Source organism: Microtus pennsylvanicus, chromosome 8 (assembly GCF_037038515.1).
Source record: "Microtus pennsylvanicus isolate mMicPen1 chromosome 8, mMicPen1.hap1, whole genome shotgun sequence".
In the NCBI taxonomy this organism is placed as follows: domain Eukaryota; kingdom Metazoa; phylum Chordata; class Mammalia; order Rodentia; family Cricetidae; genus Microtus; species Microtus pennsylvanicus.
Window position 1 is genome coordinate 49,148,569 of NC_134586.1, and position 27,477 is coordinate 49,176,045.

A 27,477-nucleotide genomic window follows, 5' to 3' on the forward strand; every position below is an offset into this window, starting at 1 on the left:
GGACTTCAGCTCCGTCCCCTGCACCCACATGGTGAAAGGAGAAATTCCTGTTAGATGCCCTCTGACATGATCCATGCTTCCACACACATACAACACACATGTAAATAAATGTAGTAAAAAAAAAAGGTACTCTATGTTGGAAGGCAGAGGGAGGACGAGCTCAGTGAGTTTAAGGCCAGCCTGGTCTACAAAATGAGTTCCAGGACAGCCAGGACTACAGAGAGAAACCCTGTCTTAAAAAAGTAAAAATAAAAGGGCTGGAGAGATGGCTCAGAGGTTTACTGACTGCTCTTCCAGAGGTCTTGAGTTCAATTCCCAGCAACCACATGGTGGCTCACAGCCACCTATAATGAGATCTGGTGCCCTCTTCTGGCATGCAAGCATACATGGAAAAAAATGTTGTATACACAATAAATAAATAAATCTTAAAAAAAATAAATAAAATGAAAATAAAACAAAACAAAAACAAAAGCACTCAGTGTTATACCATTTTCATGGGAATGCCATAGATTCAACCTAGGTGTGTTTCTATTTCTTTTCAGACTCTTTTTACTTATTTTTAATTGACATACACAGTACTGGCTTTACTATGGCATTTTCATACACATTTGTCATTATCCCCTGTTTCTATTTGTCTCCTTCCCTCACCTCTGGGCCTTACCCCCATTATTTTCTTTAAATGAAGCATTTTTGAATTCAGTAAGAGATGCTGAGCTACGTTGTCTTGGCAGTCAGTACCTCCTGCCCCATGGACTTGGTAGGAAGAGACTGTCAACACGGAGGACGCAGAGGCCCAGCCGGTCAGGCCTCCTGGATACCACTGCATGCTCTTTGCTTTCTTAATAACTACTCACCTCTCTGTACTTTAAATAAATGTGGAAATGCAGGTGAGCCAAACGTTAGTAACCTAATTAAATAAGTTCCTGCAAGAACAAGCAATGCTGTTTCTTTTTGTCTTTCCTCTTCCCCCGTTTCCCAACCCAGGCTTCACATGGAGTGCTCTTTCATTCACAGACATGAGGAGCCTGAGCCTGGCATCCCAACCCTCGCTTTCACCACTCTCAGGGCGACGGTGTGTTGCACAATGTCCCCAGAATCTCAATGCCATTTGCATTGAAGCGTGTGAATCTGGAAGCCTCTGCGCTCACTTAAAAAGCCTGGCTGGTTATGAAGTTCATCTGGCCACTTGCAGTAAGATGAGGAACCCATTTTTCCAGGGCCCACTGAGTCTGCGCAACAACGAGCTTTATTGAAAAATAAGTAAGCTGAGCATGGAGGTGCATGCCTCTAATCCCTACACTCAGGAAGCAGAGTCAGACAGATCTTTGAGTTTGAGGCGAACCTGATCTAAAGAGCAAGTTCCAGGGCAGCTGAGACTGCACTGAGAAACCTTGTTTTGAAAAACAAAAACCACCACCACAACAAAAACTTGAAGCAAACAAAATGCCTTCTCAAAAAGATGTGAGGTCTCACTGTGTAGCCCGGGCTGGTCTTCAGCTTCTGATCCTCCTGCCTCAGCAGGATGGCCTTGAAATCACTGTGTAGCCTGACCTTGAAGCCCTGATCCTCTGGGTCTCCACCTTCCAAGAGCTAATGTTATAGGAGTGGGCCACCAGACCTGGTTTAGTGTCCGTCCTTCCTTCCTTCCTTCCTTCCTTCCTTCCTTCCTTCCTTCCTTCCTTCCTTCCTTCCTTCTTTCCTTCTTTCTTTCCTGGGTTGCGTGACACCCTGTCACAAACAAACAACAAACAAAAGCTGTGGAGGGGTTAGCTTCCACATTAACATGACACAAAGCACATTCCTCTCTACCCAGCCCACGACTGTCAGCCGCCCGGAACTCAACAGCCAACACTCCCACTTAGGACAAAGACCTCGCTGAGTTTAGCATTTGACTATTGAGAATGTTTACGAATTTGAATTTGTATGCGTGTGCTTCATTCTCAACTCATTTTAAGATTAAGAAGCAATTTGAAGGCTCAGGAGCAAAAACCGAATTGGCAGGCAGGACAATTGGGTGTGTTTTCCTAACACCCAGCCACCTAAACACCAATGTTTACCAAGCGAAGTCCTAAACCAAACATCAGAGCTGGTTTGAAGACCAGCCAGTCCACGAGGAACAAAGAAATCTAATGCTGTATTTTAAAGGACTGTGGGAAGGTCTGTAATAAATACTTCACCTTTCCCTGTTTCATGTGGGTTTGTGGGTTTTTCCACTCTGTTTGTCTGACATTGAAGCTGTGCTTGTTTTAAACGATGTGTTCAGGTGCGCGTTCCCTTCTGAAGCCGCAAGTGTGGGAATCAGAGTTCTCATAATAGGAGCTTGTGTGACACCTGCCATTTGGACCGTAGCCCTTGAGGCCTGTTCCTCTGCACTGTCATTTGTCTTTGCCACCTCCCTGAACTGGTGGAAGGAAATGTAATTGTTCCCTCTTTTCAAAGATAAAATCCTAAAGCCTAGTAATGTGAAGGGGTGTGGCTATAAAGCAGAAGACAAATAGCCCCCAGCAATGAGCCAGCAGTTTTTTTTTTTTTAACAAATATTGAATTATTTCCTTACTGGTATATTGCTGGCCCAAATAGGAACTCAAATATTTGCTGAATAAATTGGGAAGAGATTCTCAAAATCCAGTTCAAGGACCTGTGTTTCATAATAGTGTGATCTGATATGAACTGTTGTAAAACATTTATACTCCATACTGATACTTTGGGGATACCATCATCTCAGAAATGGGCTATAATAATTTTATTACAACCAGGTATGGTGGCGCCTGCCTTCAATCCCAGCACACGGAAGGCAGGGGCAGGCAGATCACTGTGAGTTCGAGCCATCCTCTTCTGCACAGAGTTCTAGGCTCTCTTTCTTTGTCCATCTATCCTGTCAATCCATCCATCTTGCCTCTCTGGGTCATGATTTTGTCTGTTGGTTTGCTTTGGCAGTTTTTTGTTTTATTTTGGTTTTGGATTTTTTAGACTCTGTCGTTTCTGGCTGGCCCAGAATTATTGAAGCTCTCCCGCCTCAGTCTCCCAAGGACTGGAATTACTGGGAAGAGCCACCATGCCTACCTCTGTCCTCTGTTGTTTGAAGGCATCCAGGAAACTGATCATAGTAACCATTTTGCAACACTTCAGAAGCTTAGAAACTCTGGTCAGGGGCTGTGAGGGCTCCTATTCTGTTCTTCAGAAACTAAATGAGAGACACCCATGTCATATTAAAGTAGGCAAAGTGAAGACTGTCTCATGGGGGCAGATTACAATGTAGCTTCATTAATAAAGCAAAATATTCTTGTCAGAGAAACACGTCTAATTGGCTACACATGGCATAACTAAATTTGCAAAGAGCATGTAACAATTCCCACCTTAGAAAAGTAGGGTTTTCTCCTGAAGTCAGTAATTCCTGGGCGGGCACCAGGAAAGATGGTTTTTCGCTCCTTGAAAAAATGGAGCACCTTTTGGCTTCAGTCATGACATGGCGGGGGGGCGGGAGGCAGAGGGGGGCTTGGACTATGCGACCCTGAATCCCAGCTTCACCATTGGCAGGCGGGGGACTAAGCCACAGTATTCCTCTTCATCATTCTGAGCCTACTTCCTCATCTGTGAAGCAGGGCTGAGATATACTTGTCCTGGGGAGTCAGTGGATCAGCATGTAGGAAAAGCTTGCAGCGTGGACAAGAAGTACCATGTCATGGTTTCTTTCTTTTTTTCCTTATTTTTTTAAATATTTATTTATTTATTTATTATGTATGCAATGTTCTGTCCGTGTGAATTCCTGAAGGCCAGAAGAGGGCACCAGACCCCATTACAGATGGTTGTGAGCCACCATGTGGTTGCTGGGAATTGAACTCAGGACCTTTGGAAGAGCAGGCAATGCTCTTAACCACTGAGCCATCTCTCCAGCCCCCTCCTTATTTTTTTTTAATGTGTGTGAGTGTTTGTCTGCATGTATGCCTATGCGCCATGTGCATGCAGCGCCCATGGAGGGCAGAAGAGGCAATCTGAGCCCCTGGAACTAAAAAGGGTGTGCGCAACCATGTGGATGCTGGGAATTGAACTTGGGTCCTCCAGAAGAGTAGCCTTAACCACCCCTGACCACTGAGTCATCTCTCCAGCCCCAAGCCAAGGTGTATTGTTTCTGTTGTCAACAGCGTTTTTCAGCACCTAAGAGGACCATATTGTAATACGTTCTCATGGACTTAGCAGTACCTGAGCATATACAACCACAATTAAGACACGGTTAGTTATATTTTTTGATAAAATGGCTGGCAAAAGCAATTTAAGGGAGGAACAGATTGTTGTGGTGCACAGTTCGAAGATAAAATCAGTCAATCGTGGGAGGAAAACGTGGTGACAGAAGCAGGCCTCACTTTCTCCTTTTCATTTCAACATCTCATGGAATGTTGTATGTGCTGTTCAGATAGATGGGTGGGTGGATGGATGGTTGGATGGGTAGATAGGTGGGTGGATGCATGGGTGGGTGGATGTGTGAGTGAATGGATGGGTGGATGTGTGGATGAACGGATGGTGGATAGATGGATTGATGAATAGATGAAGGATGGATGGATGGATGGATGGATGGATGGATGAGTGGATGGATGAGTGGATGGATGGATGAGTGGATGGATGGGTGGATGGATGGATGGATGGATGGATGGATGGATGGATGAGTGGATGGATGGATGGATGGATGAGTGGATGGATGGATGAGTGGATGGATGGATGGATGGATGGATGAGTGGATGGATGAGTGGATGAGTGGATGGATGGATGGATGGATGAGTGGATGGATGAGTGGATGGATGAGTGGATGGGTGTGTGGGTAGAGGATGGATGGATGAATGGGTGGGTGGGTGGGTGAGTAGAGGATGGATGGATGAATGGGTGGGTGGGTGGGTGGGTGAGTAGAGGATGGATGGATGGAGGGGTGGGTGGGTGGGTAGAGAATGGATGGAATGCCTAATCTGAGGAAGGCACAGTAGTCCTGAAACAAAAAAAAGTTATCTTTGTGTATTTACTTTTGTAAAATCATCCAGATAGTTAGGGCAGGAACTTTAGCAGGGAACATTTTCACTCAAAGGCTTAGTTTTAACATCAGGACCATAACTTTCTCCTGATTCATCCCTTCCTCCCTCTCATCATCTCCGATTATCTTATAAGCACCTTGCACTTTTTTTTTTTATTTAAATGACTAGTTTTCTATCAGAATGCTCTCCTACTACAAATTCAAATTGTCGTTGTAAATTGGTGCCAGGCTGTGTTTAAGCAATTAGAAGGCGGTAATTAAAGCCTGCTGTGTATGTAATCTTACATGTCTATGGGTGAGGACAGAAGCTAGGCACCTGGTTCTCACTGCTTGTTTCGTAATGATTATTCGTTCATCTCTTCCCCAGTTGTCTCCGCCTGGGTATCAGATGTGGGTGCCTTAGAAGCTGCATGCTTATTAGCAGTACCTGACCTATTTAGGCTCCCGGTCTTTCTTGCATGCATAACTATTTGGCCAGGCTCACCACACCTCCAATTTCCAGGGCAGGCTCATAAACATTCACTCCCTTGCTTTGAAAATGTGTTGACACAGGAGGTTATAAAGAAGGTTCAGATTTGGTGGGATGGTGGAGCCAGTCTAACCTTAGACTGGGTGATAGTTTCCTCATCTGGAAATACAGTGAGTGGGGGCTCTACCCTCAGGTTGGGGAGGCAGGCACCCTAGTGAGAATGAAAACTGCAGGAAAGGGAACATATGGTCTGCTGACTGTGCGTTTGGCAGGACACTGCCATCAAAAGTTTAGCTTTGTGCTGGAGAGATGGCTCGAAGGTTACCAATGTGCACTGCTCTTGCAGAGGACTTTTTTACCGCATCAAACAGCTCACGGCTGCCTGCAATGGCAACTCCAGAGGATCTCATGCCTGCAGCCTGCAATGGCAACTCCAGAGGATCTCATGCCTGCAGCCTGCAATGGCAGCTCCAGAGGATCTCATGCCTGCAGCCTGCAATGGCAGCTCCAGAGGATCTCATGCCTGCAGACTCCTCCAGCAGTTGCACTCACATACACACAGCTGCACACAGACACACATATGCACACAGAATTCAAATAAAATAAAATCTTTTTTAAAAAGTTAAAAAAAATGAGGAAAGTGATTAGCTATGTTGTACTTGAAAAGTAAAACAATAATAATAAAGTAAAAGAAAAAATACAAGGGGGTCTGGGGAGGTGACTCAGTTGGTAAATTGCTTGATATGGAAACATAAAGACCTGAGTTCCATTCCTAGAACATAGATAGGCAGATAGATAGGGAGAGAGAGAGAGAGAGAGAGAGAGAGAGAGATGTTCTAGTGGTACACATGTATAATCTGTGCTGGGGAAGAGGAGACTGGAAGATCCTTGGGGAGCTCTCATCAGTCAACCTAGTAATTGGCTAGCCTTGGTTTCCCCTTAAGAAGCAAGGTGGTAGCATTCCTGAGAAAGAAAATTCCTGAGGTTGAAGTCTGGATTCCACAGACACACACACACACACACACACACACCATGAATATAAATGTAAACACACACAAAAGTACAGAGGAATTCATTCAAAAATACTTTGGCAGTATCTCTCAGGTGCTGGGATTACCTAGTGGCTCTGCAGTATTGAGCGAGTGCAGCAAACATCTCTTATACAGTGACCCACAGTTCACAAGCTGTGTGTGTGTGATCCACAGTCCTGGCTCAGAACTCTTTGGTTCCAATGTTTTGTTTTGTTTTGTTTCTTGTTTTAGTGGCTTTTCATCTTGTGTTTTCTGACCCAAGGTCCCATCCAGGGTCACACACTGCCCCTGCTCTGCAGTCCCTTCTACACTCAAGCACTGGAGTCCCGTCTTCTGGGGCTTCGGCTACACCAGTACATCTGAAGAGCACAGGCAGACGGCCTTGGAAAATGTCTCCCCATCTATGTTCTAGGAATGGAACTCAGGTCTTTATGTTTCCATATCAAGCAATTTACCAACTGAGTCACCTCCCCAGACCCCCTTGTATTTTTTCTTTTACTTTCTGACACAGTGGGACAAGTCCAGGCTGTCCTTGTGTTGTTGTCATGGCTTTGGGATCTGGTTTCTTTTAAGTAAATTGGAATCTCATTCCAAGAACAAACGTTCAAGTCCACTGTCTGCCTTCAACTGAACGTAGATTTTACTCACTAGCCAGGGCTGCACCTGCAGAAACATGGTCCAGTTTACCTTCCTTTCTGTTATCTATTGCCACAAGTTCATCTGCATCATTCTCCTAGAGCTGACAGCAGGACACTAATTCACATCTCTCCTCTCCTCTCTTTTCCTCTCCTCACTTCTCCTCTCTCTCCCCTCCCTCATCCCTATCTTCACCGTGATCAAGTTTCTGAGACGCTGTCTGCAGATACTTCGGTCATGATGCTTGTGTCTTTGCAATTAGGGCACACACCCATAAAAGCTCCACACTTGTTTGCCTGTGATACATTTTGATTCTTCAGATTATCTCTCTGCCATTTTTCTTTTCATTCTCCAAAGTCCATAAAGTGCGAAGACCAGTTGTTCTTGTGTTCTTACTGTATAGGAAGCCAGCGAGGCCAGAAGAATAAACGTCTTGAACTCTGACACTTCTCTGTATCTTGTCTCCAGTCCATGTGACTAGAACCCCTGCTCACACACTCCACCTACAGTGTTCATAGGTGTAGCCTGCTTAATATCATCACAGTTCAAAAAGAGGAGTTCTTTACTCTAAATTAAAGAGTAAGCAAACCAAGCGTACAATGAATCCACAGGCACAAGAAGCACTCTCTTAAAGGCATACTCTAGACCCTCATCACCTCAGCTTCCTTCTGCACACTTTCTACAAGTATTACTGAATACCTGCTTTATACTATGGGGGATTCTGGGTCCTGAAGAACATGCTGGGACCAAAATGGGTAAATTCCGTGTTCTTAATGATTCTATCTAGCAGGCAGTAAAGAAGGTGCATAATGTATATAATGTATCAGACAGGGGTAAATAGTCACCACATACAGTGTGCAGGTTAGGATGGAGGATGGAGTTACTGTTGGGGAAGACAGAGTTGTGATAAGACTTGGAGTTCTGCTTGTTTTGTGACTTCATATCTAAGTACCAGTACAAATAGCAAAGTGCATAGAACCTCCGTACACAGCTTGATGAAAATTCACAGGTAAGAATTGAGAGTGTAACCAGTGCCAATATCAAAACAGAAGAACACTACCAGCCACGGAGAAGCCCCTGGTGTGTTTCTTCCCAGTTATGACTCTCCGATCAACTCAATCTGTTAATCAAAATTACCAGGTTCAGCTACTCACGTCCTCAGCAGAGCAGGAGCCACCCATGTGTGTTCTCAGAATGTCTGGCTCATGGGGTTCTGTTGCTGACACTCATCAGATCCTTGCGTGTAGTTGCTGCCCACAGAAAGTGCCCACAGCCCACTTTCACTCTGCTCAAGAGTCCACAGAATCACTATGCCGTAGTTTATCCTCTAATGGGGGTCTGGGAGCTTGACCCTGGCTGTTATCAACAGCACTTCCATGAAGATGCTCATGACTGTTTTGTAGTGGGCACACGTACATATGTCTGTGACGTGTGTACCTAGGATTGTTATGTATTATATACCTGGACAACAAGGCATATAATGTATGTTAAGTTTTAGTAGGCCTTGCCCAAAAGTTGGCCTAAGCCCAACTTATAGTCAGCCAGTGACAATAGAGGAGTGTGTGTATTCTCAGCACACAGTGAACTCAGTTACATCCTGTCTGATGCACAGAACGGCACCGAAGTCTTCCTGGAGATGATATTGCCTGAAAACAGAAATAAAGTGGCAAAAGGTTATTGACATCATTAACTTTCGTGAAGAATCCTATGCAGCGATGGTCACCAGACAAGTAAAAGGATGAAAAAGATAGGGGATGAAAACTGATAAAAGAAAACATCAAATATAAAGTGTTGATTCTGGTACAGTTCAATGACCTTTACAGCACAGACTCTGTTACAGTCATTGTGGAACAGTTTCTGGAGAAGCATGCTGTGGTTTCAAACAGGAAGGCAAATAGACTACTTTTTTTTTATTAACTTGACAAGATTATTTTCAAATTTAAAAAAAAAGTGGAGAATAATGCCAAGGACTAATAGAAAAAATAATGCATTTATCCTATCAGATATATAATGAAGACTGAGTCAATTTTATGAAATAGTGGAATTTGACAAAGTGTACTAGAACAAAGCAGGAACAGAAGGAGATATAATTTCATGTGAAACTTGAAGTGATATTTGGTGCAGGACTATAATCCCAGCACTTGGGATCTCTACATCCCAGGTGAGGATCAGGAGTTCAGGATCACTTGGCTGTGTAGGTATCATACGGGTCCCAAAGATGAGACTTGGATCTTCAGACCTGGGAGCAAGTTCTTTATATAGGGTGCTGTACCATCTCATAGCCCTCATTGGGTTTTGAGTTTCTGTTTGTTTTGATTCTTTTCTTCCTATTTCTTTTTCTTTTTCCAAGACAGGTTCTCTGTGTAGACCTGGCTCTCCTGAAACTTACTATGGAACCAGGATGATGGTACCTCACAGATCCACCTGTCTCTGCCTCCTGGGTGCTGGGATTAAAGGTGTGCCCCACCAAAGCCTTACTTTCTTTGGGCTTCTTGACCAATTTTCTACATTCATTTTTCACTTAACAGTCTAGAAAACTTTATGAAATTGATGGCAGTTTGAATGTTATTGGACCCCAAAAGCCCATAGGCTGTGGCACTATTTGAAGGTGTGGCTTTGTTGGAGTAGTTATGGCCTTATTGGAGGAAGAGTGTCACTGTCAGGGTGGACTTTGAGGTCTCAAGCTCAAACTATGCCCAGTGACAGAATTCACTTCCTGTTACCTGTGGATCAAGATCTAGACCTCTCAGCTCCTCCTCCAGCTCCATGTCTGTCTCTACACTGCCATGTCCCACCATGATGACAATAAACAAAAAGTCTGAAACTGTAAGCCCAGTTAAATGTCTTCCTTTGTCATGGTCATGGTGTTTCTTCAAATCAACAGAAGCCCTAACTAAGACATCCCCATTTTCAGATGAGGAACTGAGTTTTAGAAAGAGTAAGTCATCCAAAGCCTTCACACTTCTCTGTGTGATAGAGGAGGAGATAGGTTCTAGTACAATCTGACATCACAGGCCAGAGGAGGAGCAGGGCCAAGGAGAAGAGAGAGTTTGAAGGACACAGTGCATACCCAACTGAATGCTGGGATGTCTACAGAGCTGGAACTACATAGGGGGATCACAAATTAAGACCCTGTCTCCACAAAATAAGATCTAAAACAGAAATATGCAAAAGCACCAGCCTGTGCTCTGGGGTCGGTCTGTTCATGTTGGATCTGTCTCAATTGTCCAAACTCACATAGAGTAAATGATGAAATCGGAGTTGACTTTAAGTAAGACAATAAGTAGAAATAGTTAGATGCTGCGAGAAACACTGGTAGTGTAAAACTAAATTTAGTTTGGTCAATATAAAGCAGTCAGTTCACAAATATGAATTTAGCCATTTTTTTTAAAAGCCAAAGGCAGATGGTATTCCAGCCGGTGTGCAGCTCACTAATATTTAAGCCAAGCAGGGAGGAACATAGTCAACCTGGGTACTAAGGCTCAGAAACTTCTCCCATGGGTCCTCATAAAGGGCTATTATATGATGTAATCCACGATGTCCTCAATAACCACCTGGGGTTATTAAAATAATGACTTCTGAGTGTTCCTGCATCGTATTTCAGCCGAAGCCAGTGGAGTAATGCCAAAACGTGGTTCCCCTAGAAGCTGTTTCATCTAGGATAACCCTTGGGGCTCAATTATGTAGATTTCTGGTGACTCTGGATTATCTAAAGAATAAAACGCTGGAAACTTGGAGCAACAGTCCTTCACTAGGGCCAGTCTTGTCCCCTAGGGGACATCTGGCAGTGTCTAACAACAACTTTAGTTGTCACAACCAGGGAAAAGGATGTTGGCCATGTCCAGTAAGTAGACTTGGCGTCAGTTGCTCCATGTTTACAATCTAGAGCAGAACTTCCATGACACCTTTTAGCCCAAAAAATTTTTACTTAACTCAGGGTATATAAAATAACTTCACACATCACACATTAACATACATTCATTTTAAAGCAATTCTTTGGTATTACAAGTAATTTTTACCATTTATTAAGGATGAAAACAAATTTTCATACTAATGAGATGGACAAATTTGTTCGTTTTACTTGAAAAAAATTAAATCTTGGCTGAATATTTGGCCCTGATGACTGATACTTTGATTTTATGACCCCAAGGGCTAACTAAGAATGGGGCTTTGTATGGTATTGCTGGACAAAATGACAGAAATATGCTTAGGGTCACTTTGGAAACTGTTGGACTTTCTTACCTAATCCCAAACCCAAATTCACTGAATGATTTTTTTTAAATAAATGCAACTCAGATCAGCACTCAAGCAGCAATTTTTACAGTGTTTCTTCTCTCTTTAAAAAAAATTGTGTGTGTTGTAGTATGTGTGTTGCACACGTCCAGTGAGTGTGGCGTTCTCTCCTTCCACCATGTGGTTCTCACAGAAGAAACTTGGGTGTCAGGCTTGGTGGCAGGTGCCGCTTACAGCCAGCTTGCCTGCCCCTTTTTTCTCCTTTCCTTTTCTGTTTCCAGATGAGGCCTTTAGCCCAGGCTAGCAGACCAGTCCCAAACTTGCTATGTAGCCTAGGATCCTCTTGAATTCCTGAGTCGCTTGCTTCCACTTCCAATGTTGGTATTGCAGCTTTGACATGGTGCTTGGTTCTCAAAAGTCAAGTTTTAAACAGCTTTTAATTATTCTTTGACAATTTCTTAATGTATTTAATGTCTCTTGATCCTGTCTCCCCCAGTTCCCCCCCACTTTTTCTGAATGTTCCCCCAACAGGACCCTTTCCTACAGTCATATCTATCCTAGTGACTGTTCTCTTGCTGTGAAGAAACACCATGACCCAGGCAACTTATAAAATAAAGCATTTAGTAGGAAGCTTACTCACAGTTTCAGAGGGCTAGTCCATGGCCATCATGGCAGTTGTATGGCAGCAGGCAAGCAGGCAGGTTCTGGAGCAGTAGCCGAGAGCTTACATGTTATTCACAAGCAGGAGGCAGAGAGAGACTGGCCCTGGATCAGACTTTTGAAACCTGAAAGCCCACCACCAGTGGCACACCTCTTCAACAAGGCCACACCTCCTAATCCTTCCTAAACAGTCCACCAATGGGAACCGGAACATTCATATACTAACCTATGGGGCTATTCTCATGCAAACCACCACAACATCCTCTCCTTTTCTGCTGTTGTTCTTGTGTTTGTTTTAATCTTTGCTTTTGTAAGTCGCGACTCTAATTAGTGCTGCCTGCTGGGATGTGGACTGATCCTGTTGACTTGATCTTGTGTAAGTCTTATGCAGGGACTCACACCTTTTTTGAGCTCATGACTGCAATGGTCATGCTGGTAGAGGAAAGCAGACAAGGCCAATTATCAGATACTGATTTATTGATTTATTTAGAGATTTACTTAAAGCACTGCTTGTACCGCCTAGTTGCCAAGCGCGACTTTACTTGCTACAGGGAGCAGAGTGACCTGGAGGAACAGCTGAAACAATGGGTTATGCCCTTAACCACCTGCTGACTGCCGCGTACCCTTCTGTAGATCTTGCCTTCTTTCCCAGTCAGCATTGTGGTTTTAGAATACAAAATGAGAATGCAAACTGCACCTGGCTCTGAAGCTTTTCAAGAGTTGTCCTGGCTCCACAAGTGACATCTCTTCTCTTTCACTGTCATTTGTAGACAGAGACTGCTTATTCGTTTTCTACTGCTCAGATCTGAATAATCACACAGAAACCATATTAATTAGAACACTGCTTGGCCAATAGCTTAGGCATGTTTCTAGCTAGCTCTTATATCTTAAATTAATTTCTATTATTTTATATTTTACCATGAGGCTTGTGGTTTGTTAACTTTTGCTTCTTGGGCAGCTACGTAGCATCTGCCTCATTCAGCAGCTACATGGTGTCTTTCTGACTCCACCTACTCTCTTTATATGTCTTTTCCAGTCTGATTATATTCTACCCTGCACTGGCTAGAGCAGCTTCTTTATTAACCATTGGTAATAAAACATATTCATAGCATACAGAGGAGAATCCCACATCAATCCTTGGTGTCAGAGCATTTAATTCAGAAAGATTCCCACAACAATGTCATGTCGAGAACACAGAATTCACAGCACTCCTCCCCATCCTCCGGCTCATTCCACCTCTCATCCATGATCAATTTTTAAAACAATATTTCATAGACAATGTAATTCATACATATACCTATTTGATAATTACACCCTCAAGAATGATGCTAGAGAAATATTAGAAGTCTTTGCTTTCAAGCAATTTGCATTTGTATAAGAATAGAAAAATTTGGCATACTTAATAAATACACTGCAGTTTATACTATCAAGTCATCTCTGTTCTCAATTGCGGTGTTTCAGTGTTCATTGGTGTCATGTGGTTTGTGTTGTGTAGACCCCAAGGCTTCAGTCAAATCCTATGGTCCTGTGACTCAGTGCAGGCCAGCACTGACATAAATATCTCAAATTCATTACACATTTGCGTTTGGATGATGTTTTTGGTCATTGTGCATTCAGAAACGTTCCACCGTTGCCAAATTTTTCACCATCCCCATTTTCAATTACACATCCCCGTATGACAGTGAACAGCTGACGGTTTAGGATGCTGTGGTCTAGAAGAGCGAATGGGTGATTTATCACAAGGAGAAAAGTATTGACTCATATACGCAGAGGATGTAGGCAGATGTGGTAGGAGATGGCCTGACTTGCTATAAGCATAGTCATCTCTAGAAAGTTAAACTAGCCCATTGCCTAGAGAGAATCATCCTGCAAAGACATAGAGCATGGCTATCCCACCAGCCTTCCTTTGTGGATAGCGGCATGCTCATCTCTGGGTTGACAGATTTCTCTGTGTTCATGTGTTTTCAGGGGAAACTGGGAAATCTTTCCAGGGAGCAGCGTGTGTGTATTTGTTTGTGTCTTTGTCACATCTGTTCACTGCAGTTTGCTGTCTTGGGGACAAAGCACACTGAGAGCATCTACCCGGCATCTGCGTCATCATTGCTAGCGATGTCTGAGCTCCAACTAGACTGGGAAGTCAGCCCACTCAGCAGTGGAAATATTTGAGTGCTCGTACTCTTTCTGTGTGTGGTCATTCATCCCATCTGGGTTATATCTTCCCAGCTGTGTCTCTAGTGACAGAAAGCTTTCTTCCCTTGGTTTTAATTTGGAAAAGCCCTGAAAAGGTATCTGGACCAACTTCCATCACTTGTCCCTAATAATAATGACTGCATTTCCAGTACAGCAAAAAGAGAGAGAAGTAATTTCCAAAGGAAAATTACTTGTCAGGCAGGACAGAAGAATGTCTACAGTCCAGGAAAATGGGATATTCTTGTTCTTTTAAACAAACTTTTTAAACTTTACTATGAGATAATTTCAAATTTATAAAGGAACTAGAAGAACAGTACAAAGCATAAGATATATGTTTACCAAACCAGATCAGTTTTTAATGGTGTACAACATCCATGTTTACATTTTCTCTGTGCCCTGTATATAGTTTTAGTTGAGCCACTCACGAGTGAGCTACAAATAATAGCATTTAACTTCTCAGAATGTCACTGTGTATTTCTAAAGGTCAGGGACAATAGTTATGTTACTGTAATCCAACTTAGTACATTTAACACTGGACCCATACAGTCGCCTAGTTTATAGTTCATCGTTCCACCTTCCTCACCTTCCCCCTTGATCCAGGATAACACACTTCATTCAGTTGTTGTGACCCTGTGGCTTCCATCATTCAGACATTCAGTGTAGGGGCATAAATGTAGGCAGGATGCTTTCTAGGTTAGCCCTCAGTTTACTTGTGTTTCATGAATGATTTCTCAGTATTAAATCTAGTGATTTGTGTTTGTTTGTTTGTCTTTTGAGACAGAGTCTCTCTCTACATAGCCCTGGGTGTCTGGGAACTCACTATGTAGATTAAGCTGGCCTCAAATTCACAAAGATCTGCCCTCCTCTGCCTCCTGAGTGCTGGGATAAAGGTGTGATTTATTTGGAAACAGCCTGGATTAGCTCCTGAGAGCCAGTTCTCACATAGCTTTTTAACTCCAAATTCTGTGAGGCTATATCGGTCACTTGCAGTAGGCCATGATAGGAATGGGTTACCTCCGAGAAATCAGCTATTACTATTGCTGGGAACTTCTAACCCTTGGGTTGTTGGTGTAAGATGCTTACACTTACTGGCACGGTGTGTGTGTGTGTGTGTGTGTGTGTGTGTGTGTGTGTGTGTGTGTGTGTCACAGCATCAGAAAGCACGTGCTGTCTTTCTGTTCTGATGTTGGCTTCCTTGTCATTAAGGTGAGATATGATCTATCTGGTTCTCTATGAAGGCGACTCTCCATTTCCCCTTTTGTAACTGATGAGTGATATATGAAGAGATAATATTCACATCATTCCTGAAAGGCTGTACTTACCCTCTTTTGTTTCATTTATTGAAGATTTTTGTGTAGGTCATGTAGTTCAGTGGTAAAGCACTCTCCTAGTGTGAGTAAGGCTCAAGTCTCAGACCCAGAACCATAGATACAAGATCAACAACAACAAAATATATTATTTCCCACATCTGTTAGTATTGTAATAATTTAAAACAGTAATCTTCTCCCTCACTTTGGCATTTATTTTCTTATTCATTTGACAGCACTAAAGTTAAAACCCAGGCCTCGTGCGTGCTAGGCAAAAGCTTGCCACTAGCTGCAGCCTCAGCTTCTTGCACACATTCTGATTTTTTTAAAATATTTATTTATTTAGGATACAATATTCTGTTTTGCATATATGCCTGCAGGCTAGAAGAGGACATCAGACCTCATTACAGATGGTTGTGAGCCACCATGTGGTTGCTGGGAATCGAACTCGGGTCCTTTGGAAGAGTACATAATGCTCTTAACCGCTGAGCCATCTCTCCAGCCCCGCATTTTGATTTTTAAAAAAAAAAAATTAAAAAAAAAACCATAAACATTCTTAAAACATAATTAGCAAAAGCTTGGGAAGCAGAATGACCTCTCCCCCAGTTTGTCAGTTCACAACAGAATGTGATAGTGTAGAATATGTTTCCATGAAATGCAACAGCCCTCTACCCTCTAGGATGAGCAGAATGAGTTTTCAGAACTGATTTCCTATTCTGCTATAGAAAGGCTGTTTGCTGTTAGCATAGTTCCATTGTCAACGGAGGTGACGCTCTGAGTCATCTTCCCGTCTTGCCTGAACCCACGTTTTACCCAAAGCATACCTTTAGAAGATTGCTGGGTGAGAGATTTGGTCATGAAATTATAGGCTGGTTGTGCCGAGTAGATGGGAAGAACCCAGGACAGGAAGTTCGGAGCCACAACATACAAGGAGATTGGCTGCTACAAGCCATCTCCGCCATCCTCGGTGCTGACTGGGGTCCTGTTTCACTCAGTTCCCTTTCTGGTTTGAGGACTTTTTATTTCTCCAGTCCCCTTAATTGGAGACCTAGAATTCACCTCATTGGCACGGTGAGAGGTGCAGGGTGGACAGAGACCTGGTGGTTGAACTGCTACTGCAGGTCCAGGAAGCAGCCGGACACCGTCTCCGCTTACCTTCCCTTGTTCAGCCCCATCATCGGGCTCCCATTGCTGGCTCCTTGTTTGTTGCTGGCAGTCATGGAAACCCACTGAAGGATGATGTCCTCATCTTCTCTGTAAGGAGCTCCCTCTCTCAAGTGTTAGCTTGCCCTGTATCCGATTACCTCTGTTGCCATGGTTGGAAATAAAAAAAAAAAAAACTCTTCTGCCCTGGGCAGTCTACAGTTTTTTAAAACAGTGTTGATGCTTCAGTCTTAATTGACTTTTGTCAAATAAAAGTGCTGAGAACCGGACAAATGGGTTGCTCTTGATGGATGCGTTGTTTAATGAACTCCATGAAATTGTCAAGTGACAGTGATTGGTATGAGGGCTCAGAACGGTTTGCCTCGGCTACCTAGAACAAGTATATGGATATGTTATATGTATAGCCTATACATAAGGTGAGAATGAGAATTATACAACCAAGTGGGGCTCTTGCCAAACTGTGTGTTTTCTTCCCTATCTGGAACCGTGTTTGAGACAGTTCTTCACCCCTCTTTCCCGTTCCTCACCAAAATCGGGTTTGGGCTACTTCAGCTAAGAGAGGCCACGGGTGAGCTGGTGTCTGCGCCTGTGCGTGGTGCCGTCTGAGCCTGGTACTCTCCCTGCTTTCGTTCCTCCTTTCAGAGTTATCAATATTTAACGACCCTTCCGAGGCGGGGGATTATTTGGCAGCTCCCTGAGGGATATCTGCTTCAGGTATCTATCTTTTTTTTATCTGTCTGCTGAACTTCCATTTGCTAAATAGAAAAGGTGGTGTCTAGAATGTTTCTCGGATGACCCATCTAAGGTTTTGGTAAGGCAAACGGAGTCCATGGGAATCCAGGGAGCCGGCAGGACTTTTCAATTTATTTTATTCACCTTTGGCTTTTGTACTACTCCAGGCAATACACCTTTACTCCTCCCTAGGATGGGAGTTCTGGCCTATTTTCAAGCTCAGGGGTTTTTGTGGTCCTCTCAACACCTCCGCTCCTTCTCCAGGGGATTCTTTGTGTCTAAATGTAAGGAATTTGACCTTCCTAAAACGTAATCTAATCAACACCCACCTCACCTGGTGGAGCAACCACTCAGCAGCTCGCAGATTAGAAAAGCCAGAGTCTTGCTGGGAAGACAGAGAGCCATTGATTCCTGAGCTCAGCCTGGCTTCCCTTTGATTTTATAATCAGTCCTAGAGATTGTAGGCGAGCTTTGAATTCCAAGGCTTGGGGTCCGTGAGCTCCTGAAACAACCTTTGAAGCAGATCTTCTGCCTCGGTTCCCCAAGGGAGGGTCCGACTGGGTGGATTAAGTTGTTTTCATTTTCTAATATAAGGGAAACAATACTTATCACTGCTAGTTTAACACCCTGGGGTTTTTCCTTCTTCTCTTCTTTGCTTTAGTGTTTTAATGGGGGGAGGGGTGCTGTCACCACTTAACCTCACTAGTTTCCAGGACGGATCTCACCTCACCAGGCTTGCTCACTTACCTGATCCATCTCATCGGTTCTGCTTTCCCTTGTCATTCATTGTATAAGAATTTAGTTTGTGTTTTGTTTGAGAACTCTAAGCAAGTTCATGCTAAGAGACACTCTTAATCTTTCCAGAAACCCTCGCCAAGTACAGTGTCCCCTGTAAACCTCCTATTGTACACTGGCTTCAAACCTATTTGGTGACTCCCAGTGATGGACGTGGAATAATAACAAATGTTACAGTTCAGGTTCAACAGATAAAAGGGAGGAAGAAGGGGCATCAGGCACTTGCTAGGCCTTTAAAGACTGCACTTTGGAGTGCTCAGGACTCTGTGGCTAACAGGGAAGGAAGGGGCTTGGGTGCATCATTTCTGTATGTGCTAATCCTTACAAGCTCATAGAACCACAACTTTAAATCTGAAGTTACATCTTACTACTGCAAGATTACATGGTACAGTATTGCCATTTACACGTGTGTGGACTATTTGTTCATGCACACTTAAACATGACTCCTAACAAAAAATTTCTTGTTAATCAAGCCCCAGAACCCCAGTTTTCCCTGGGATCTTGAAGGACGAAGAAATAAAAGAATTTTAGACTTCTCCACTGCAGTTTAAGATTTCTCATTTTAGCAAGGGTGGAACAAATACTGACTCAGTCGTAGGTAACCGACAGTGAAGTGAGATTATGCCTTCATCATGTTTGCGTCATGTGTCTGCTGAAGTAACCATGCTGTGACATGGAGAGGGGGCGTCAGCTCAGGGAAACCCACCAATAATAATACTGTTAATACAGAAACATCTGTCGAGCCTAAAAATGAATTTGCAGAGATAAAAAAATTATTCAAATGTTTCCACTTAAAGATTGTCTAAATATTTGACCTGCAAGTTATTTGTGTTTTCTAAGCAAAATTTCCCTACTCAGTGAACACACACATACACAGAGAAAGAGAGAGAGAGAGAGAGAGAGAGAGAGAGAGAGAGAGAGAGAGAGAGAGAGGCAGGCTCACACACATAGGTTCTCCCTAGCCCTCCTTGAGGTCTCTCTGCTCACCCCCCTCCCTCGCAATGGTATGCTCTGCGTCTGATCGTAAACTGGAGGTGCCAAGCTGTGACAGCTTCTTCGGCTCCACGGCCATTTGTTCCAGCCCAGGCTAGACAGTTGTATTCAGTGACCTTCTCCTCTTCCACCCGCAGGGGCAAATTGAAGTAGACAGCGAGACCATCTTCAAGTTGGCAGCCCTGGTTTTGCAGGTAAGAATTCGCTCCCTGCTTCTAACCAGCTCCCTCTGGTTTCTTGCTAACTGCCTGCAACTCTGAAACTTCTGCCAGGTGAACCCGATGGACTTTCAAACCAGTCAGTGGTTTGTCAGTGAAAACTGGGGCCTGCTGAATTCTGTTTTCATGTCTTTTGCGTGAGCTAGCGTGCGACAGTGTTTCTGGAAGACATGACGAAGTTTAGACTGCACCCAGGGAAGAGAGTTCAGCCCGTATTCCTGGAAGAGGATTCAGTTACTAGAACTCGGGAGGCAGCAGTTGTTAGAACAGCTGTAATTTTCATTTAAATTTAGCAACTTTTGTACACGTTTTCCTGAGGTTGTGTAAAGGGCCCTTTAATTCTTAAAGGTGCTGGTGGCTGAAGAGCAAAGTCAGTTCCTGTTCTTGTTTAAAAAGTAAAGAGAAAGCAAATAATGTGTGTTGATTTACCTGGGTCATAGTCTAAAAAGTGCGTCCCATCTGAAAAGCATGGCTCTGCAATGCAGATATATCTGTCCTGTGATCTTAGCAACGCAGCAGAGAAATGACATCCAAGTCTCTTCCTATATATACATATGGAGAATATATATACATGTTAGTCACTTCTGTTAATGGTAAGACACAGCTCACGTATCCTTGTATTTTCTTCTCAATAGTGACCGTGTGGGTAGTGTTCCTTAGGTACCCTGCTTAACAGGAAGCCCTGGAGTCTGTGAGAGGGAAAATAACCAAGAATAAACCATTCATGGAGCTTAGCATAAATGCATATTGATCATGTCTTTATTTTTATTTCAGGAAAGCAAGGGAGATTATACCAGGTAATGATTCCTTTTCTGATGTTCCTACGTAGAATGAGGTTTCCCAGTTGTGGAAGGAGCTGCTTTAGATAATAATGGATGCAAAATCAAAAGAAAGCGCATTGAGGCCGGCGGCTCAGACGGCCTCGTCCTTCACATAGAGGCGTGTTCTCTGGGTGAATGGCTCCAAGAATGAAACTTTCTCACAGTGTTTAAGGGCAGAGTGACAGGAAATTATAATCAGAAGCCCTCCAAAGTTCTAGTATTGGACCACATTGGTTATCGAGATGAAGAAATCTATGAAAAGCTTTTGCTAACTTGTGCTGGTTTTTTTTTTTATTATTATTTTAGTCATAGAATGACGTTGTGTGTAAGGGGTCCTAATGTATGCAGAAACAGATTAAGTCTGTCAGCTGCTTAGTTAAGGGATTAATAGGGGCTCTTTTGCAGCTGCCCTGAAGGGGCCTCACGCTGAAACCAGTTGACCCAGCAGTTGTATTGTTGCTGCACAGACACCAGGGCTAAGTTCCTCGCTGGCCACATCACCAGAGAGGAGTGTGTGTGTGTGTGTGTGTGTGTGTGTGTGTGTGTGTGTGTGTGTGTGTGGTGAATTCACCCTCACCCATGCTTCCCCTCCAACGCTGGGGTCCTAGGTGGAAAAGGGGGAATTGTCAAAGCTGGAGGAGAGGCCTCTGATGGGAAGCAGTGCCCGGGTCAGTGACCCACTGAAGGCCTGGCCTCTGCCACGCTAGCGTTCCACTTCTGTAAACTTCACCCAGGGATTATTTACAGATCGCCTAGTGCTCGTTCCCAGCCAAGTCTCTGAATGATGTGCTCAGTGACGGACTAATAAAATAATGCCTGCCAAGCTTAACGGCTTCCTGTCCTTGAGGAATAATCCACTCTCCTCACCCTGCCCATCCAGAGGGACAGAGGAGGGGTGTCCACCTAACACCCTGTCTTTCAGTTACTCACCACTGCGTCTCCTCGAGAGCATTTGGTGTGTGTGTACGCATGTGTATATGTGAGTGTATGTTTGCGAGTGTGATGTTGTGTAGTCATTATACATCAGGACTGAGCCCATGGCGTCTCACAGCAGGAAACCAGGCTTTGCCGTTGTCCCCCCATCTTGTCTTTATCCGCCTACCTCTAATACCATTCACCTTCTCAATGTCTCCTACTTTCATAAATACATATACACATACATGCATATGATTTTGTGTGTCCATAAGATCTGTGGTTGGGTAGGACAGTTATGAAGTCAGTTTATGATGGCTTCAGGCTCTGTCATGTGGATCGCTTTCTGTCCCTCCCTCACTCTTGACTCTGTGAGGTCTGCGCAGGTGTCAGACAGCCTAAGCTCAGTTTTCTCACCAGTGGAAGGCAGCCTAGTCTATGGGACTGCTGGAATTAACGCATGAAGGTAGCTGGGGTAGTGTCCACAGCACTCAGCTCTGGCTACACCTCAGCTGGTCGAGTGGTTACTGGCCCCTTAATCTCCATCAAAATTTTATGTGGTCTCGTGGGTACGTCTGAGAAGAGTTGTGGAATAAAGGTGGGTCCATGAAAGCTGTAATAACGTGTTCAGGGACCAAGAAAGGGAAAGATTGGTTTCACCAACTTTCCTTTGGGAGAGCCCGGAACCTGACAGAGAGGGAGGCTGCTAGGGACTCGCCTGGAGGACTGTAGCCATTTCAGCTCTAGATGGCACAGTTTGCTCTTGCTGACTTAGCTCCATCCAAGTCTTACCCAGTCCTTCTTTATGTCCAACTGGGTTCTAGCAGTTTCCTTGAGGAGCTGTAGGCTGAAGATATGTCACACACTGTCCTAAAATTGTCCGCCTCTGCCAGGTAGTAGAGACAACATGGAACTGAGTCTTCCACAAACTCTGTGTCGCCCAAATGAGCCATTTATTCCTTCCAAGCCTCAGTTTCCTCATCCATAAGTTGGGATCTGGAGGAAGTCAGTGGTGTGGAAGAACTGTAAGTTACAAAGGCACTAATTATCAATAACAAGGATGAATAGCTGTCACTAAAGATGACAATAGAACAGAATTCATTGCCACCCACCCGTGCCCTGTCTAATCTCCTCCCCAATGGGCAGTACATGTTCTTCTGCCAAACCTTTTGTTTTGTTTTGTCTTGTTTTTCAAGACAGAGTTTCTCTGTAGCTTTGGGGCCTATCCTAGAACTAGCTCTTGTAGACCAGGCTGGCCTCAAATTCACAGAGATCTGCCTGCCTCTGCCTCCCGAAAGAATGCTGGGATTAAAGATGTGAGCCACCACTGCTCAGTTCTGCCAAACATTTTTTATAGAACTAATAATGTAATATGTAATATTGCCTGATAATAAAATATCGGCCAATGCCATCATAGTTAGAGCAAAGACTATAGGCAAACGGATTCTGCCATGGACAGTCTGTATAATCTAGAAAAATTACTCACCTCTCTAAGTCTGATTAAGGCTGGTGTGTAAAATGGGACTTCTACTCATTGTAAGTACACCGTAGGTGGTAGCAGGAATTTGTATTTGTATTTATGAGATGCCTAGAACCGTTCCTGTAGTCATTGCTTTAATATCCCATTGGAATTTGGATGCTGCTTATTGGTTGTATTTTGTTTTTAGGCAGTGTCTCATGTGGCCTAAGCTTGCCTGAAACTCACTGTATAGTCATAGATGATCTTGACCTTCTGATCCAATTGCCCCTGCTTCCCCATTGCTGGGCTTGTAGGCATCGCCATCATATCTGCCTAGTCCATCCATCAAACTGATGGCATATGTACCGTTCCCCTGTTACAACCTTGAGCTGTTGCCTAGGTTTCAGCTGCTGTAAATAATGCCATGGTGAACATCTGTGTATACCTGAAACTGAAATGATTTGTGTTTGGTTTTTTTTTTAGACTAAGAATTTTATTTCTTTTTACTTTTTTTGCATTTTTTATGAGGAGATATCACAACTCACACACTGTCATCAAACTTAGTGGCATTCATGCTTGAGCCATTTTCCCCACCTGGCTAATTGCTCTCAGGCATCCAGAGAAGTTCCTTTCCCATGGGAGATAGGTGCATGTTTAGAACACCACCATAAATTGGGTCGTTCCCTTCCCATTTAGAGGTAGGTGTTAACCATACCCTTATTCTGATCCCTATGGCGACGTGAGAATTGAAGTCGCCCATATTCCACTTACACACTGAAGCATCCTAACACTTAGTTACTTGGTAACTCAGCTTTCAGGATCTTAAAAACAAAACCAAACAAAATCCCTTTGCCTTTGCAAACTCAGTGTGGCGGGCTCAGTGATAAAACCTGGCTGGCTCAGCTTTCAGGAATTCTCCATTGGCCTGTGTTGTGTTACCAAAGCCCTTGTTATCTTTGCGTGGACCCTCAGAAATTCAGGCTGTCAGCTATTTAAAGCAAATGGAAGTCGCCACTCCACTCCCAGTGAACATTGTGAGAGCAGGGTTTCCTACTGGTTATGATAAGGAACTTAAGTACTTACTCGGAAGGACCCCTAGCAGGAAGCAAAATAAGAAGAGTGGGGCTTGTAATTTTTAAAGGCACTCTGAAGTAAGAGTCTGAGCAAAGCCTGTTTGGAGGCAGAATAATGTGGGGAACAGGAGGGAAAAGAAGAGAGAGCAGCAAGCTGAGGTGTGTGATGCGGAGAAACAGTGGGGATGCCAGGGTAAGGCGTTTGTATGCAGTGAGAAACTAAGGTTTCAGAGGTAAACTGCAGTGACCACAGGCTCTTACTGAAGAAAGCAGCGGCAACCAGACAGCTCCCAGAGGTCAGGAGCCGAACTGAGGGCTCGAATTAGTCAAAAGGTATTAGTGGTGCTCAGGAGCTTTGGAATTTAACCGCTTAGTTTGAAATCACTTGATAGATATGGCAGCTTCCCTGTCTGTAACTAAGTTTATTTCAGTATTGAGCAGGTAATACTCAATATTAGCAGGCTGCTGAGGGTGCCTTATTGTTCCCTCCACCCTCCTTGCAGCCCTGTGAAAATGACGTTATTGCTGCCCCACTTACTGAGCTTTGGAGTCCTGGATGAGTCAACTGTGTTACAGGTTTTCTTGAGTCTCAAAGAAAACACAAGCTTGTAACACAAATTTGCTTGCAGAGTCAAGATGGGAATTGGCATTAAAACTGACAGAATTGTACACGTCTGTCTTATCTAGGACTGGGCTTTAATGAATCAATAAGACTTATGGTGGCTGGAGAGAGGGTTCAGTGGTTACGAGCACTTGCTGCTCTTCCAGAGGACCTGGGTACGAGTTTCAGCACCCAAATGCCAGCTAACAACAGTCTGTATGTAACTCAGGTCTCAGAGAATCCAACACCCTCTCTGACTTCCATGGACATTGCCATCATGTGGTACACAGACGTCTGTGCAGGCAAAACACTCATACGTGCAAAGTAAATATTCGCCCCAAACTCTTTTAAATAAGACATTATGGTGTATAAAAAGAAATTCGGCATATCCACACAGACAGGAGTGTGTTTCTTCACATGTGTTCTTCATGATCTTTGGTTTAAAGTTAAACAAAGGGGCTGGAGATGTTGCCCTTTGGTAACACGTGCAAAGCCCTGTGTTCACCCCAACTCCCTACCCCCTCCCCTCACCCCCGGCACAGAATAAAACTGGGCCTGCTGGTGCATTCCTGGGAGATAGAAGTAGGAGGATGAGAGGTTCAGTATCATCCTGGGCTACATGGCGAATGTGAGGCCAGCACGGGCTACATGAGACCCTGGCTTAAGCAACCAAAAGTTAAACCAAGTTTCCCGTATTTTCTCCAAGTTTTCAGTCTGCTCAGAGACACTGGGTTCCCCAGGAAGGGCCACATCTGCAGTGTTGAACGGCTGAGCAATACGCTCAGCTGTAGGCTTCATGTCACTCACCACAGTCTTGTGGGGACATCGGGGCTTTGTGTTTTACAGTTCATGTATTTTGTACCTGAAAGGATAAATAAAAAATAAGGCGATAATGGGTACCTTTTGACGGGCTCTGCCAAGGTATACCACTCAGCGAACACGCCACGCACAACAGAGTTAGTGCAAGAGGTTTGTTGGGCGAGGAGGAGAGCAGAAGAGCAAAAGGCCATGTGAGAGTGGGGACGTGGAAGAGGCAGTCAGATAAGAGGAGGAAGAGATGGAAGAGAGGAAAGAAGAGAAAAGAAGAGCGAGAGATGAGAGACGAAAGGGCAAACTGTGCCCCGCAGGCACTTTTAAAGGGTGCACTTGGCGCGTAGCTGATGGCAGAAAGGCAACTGGGATGCTGTAACTGCTTTGGAGACAGGCAGGCTGCTGCTGCAGCAGAAACTAACAGTACCTCATACCTTAAAGATCTGAAGGATGAGATGCAACTAAGCCAACAGAAGGCCCAAATAGATCAATCCTGTTCTCTTGACCTATTGAGATTCTCTCCAGGAGAGTGGACCAGGCCAGGGCACTCATGACAGCTATGTGATCCTGGAGTGAAGCTCGGTATGGTGTTGACAGTATCTGACATGGACCAGTCAGTCTTCCATACCAGTAGAGAGTGGTGGACACGAACTACTTATACCCCTCAGAGGCAAGCCGTCCCTGGAGCTGAGGGTGACCTGGCAAGGAAAGCATCTTGCGTTCCTGCTGGGACGTGTTTGCATGTCTTTTGGTGTGGTCCTGGAAGCATGGAGTCATAGCAGGAGCTGTAAAGTAACCCTGTGCAGCTAATCCACCTGTGGATGCGCTCTGGATGGGCGGAGTCACCTGAGGCAGGAAGAAGTGGCAGGGCCTCCAGGCCTCGAGCTAACTTCTCTAGTAGGAAGGGTCCAGATTTTGACTTTCTATGCTTTTGGAGAAAACAGCACTTGTGTAGATTCTTCTTCTCCTGCCTACCCGCTTTCTAGCTCTGGATTTTAAGAATATAGGTCAGCCCTGTTAACAGCATTCTCCATGTGCAGCCAATCTCTGAAACTTCCTCATTTACAAACTGAAGTTTTGTAACTACTAAGTAAATAGCTCTCCAAAGACCCTGTTGACTATGGTTCCTCCTGCTTCTATCAATACAATGAGAGCTAAAATATTTTTTCTTCCTTTTTTTTTTTTTTGTTTTTTGAGACAGTGTTTGCTTGAACTCAGAGAGATCCTCCTGCCTCTGTTTCCTGAGTTCTAGGATTAAAGGCATGAACTACCACCGCCCGGCTCTAAAATATTTTTATTTAAAATAGTTACAGATTTTTATGCTAACCTGCTTTTCAACCTAAATAATCCTTACAGATTTTATTTTTCCTACCAGCTATTAAGAGTTGACAGTTCAAAGCAGACATGCCAAGAGTCCTCAGAAAGCTGGATAACAGTTAGAAAAATCTCTCATCACCTTTTCATTCTTAATCAAAATTCTTTAGACTTAAAAAAAAAGTTGAGAGTTGATCCTAGTCAAGCCTGCAACCTTACAGGTTTGGCCACAGAAGGAACTATCATGACAAAAGAGGTCTAGCTGACTGACAGAGCGTTCTAAAACAGAAGCAGATGTCTTTGATAGAGGGTTGAGAAAGGAAAAGCATGACACCAACGGAAGTATGTGACTGTGATGTTGAAAGACGAATGTCCAGGTCACACTTTCATCTGCCACCAGTTCTCAGGCTGCTTCCAACACAGAAGTGCCAAGTCACTTTCCCCTTCCTTTCCCCTTGTGGTTTATTCCAGACCCTTAGAGTTACCAGATTCAGCAAATAGAAAACTGGAAGGCCAAGTTCAATTGGAATGCCATCAAACTAACAAATAATATTTTAGTATGACTGTCCTAAGTATCTATTCTGGCAACTCTAACTCGATTGTTTACTGAACATTCTCCTCGATGACAATAATAATCCCCAGGTCAATGACACAGCAGTAAAGGCACTCGCCATAAAACAGGTAACCCGAGCTTAATTCCTGGGACCCAAGTAGTGGAAGGAGAGACCCGATTCCTGCAAGTTGTCCTCTGACCTCCACACCCCTGCCATGGTAGGTGTGCCCACACCCCCAAAGACACAAAATAACTCCATGAATGTAAAATAAGAACAAATGTAATGATACTGGTTCTCCTCCCAGCCTGCTCTGAATGTAATGATAGAATGAAGTGTTGGGTAGAGTCTTATTTGGAGCACTATGACAGGAAATGAAGGCAGACATTTTCTAAGCACAAGCTGGTGCTGTCCTAACATCTATTACAATCCTCTCAAGAACAGTATGAACATGTTACCATGCCTCTTTTTAAAATGAATTTGGAAGCTGA

The 27,477-nt window shown here is 43.9% G+C and overlaps 1 protein-coding gene across 9 annotated transcripts in view; it reads left to right on the forward strand.

Annotated features, from left to right (window-relative positions):
* The window catches only part of Frmd4b (FERM domain containing 4B), a 326,048-nt gene that overhangs the window by 239,935 nt on the left and 58,636 nt on the right, over positions 1 to 27,477 (forward strand). For all 9 annotated transcript variants that reach the window (XM_075983380.1, XM_075983378.1, XM_075983374.1 and 6 more), the window contains 2 exons: positions 19,365 to 19,421; positions 20,220 to 20,242. In XM_075983380.1, the coding sequence (XP_075839495.1) occupies positions 19,365 to 19,421; positions 20,220 to 20,242 (80 nt within the window). The remainder of the gene's footprint in view (positions 1 to 19,364; positions 19,422 to 20,219; positions 20,243 to 27,477) is intronic.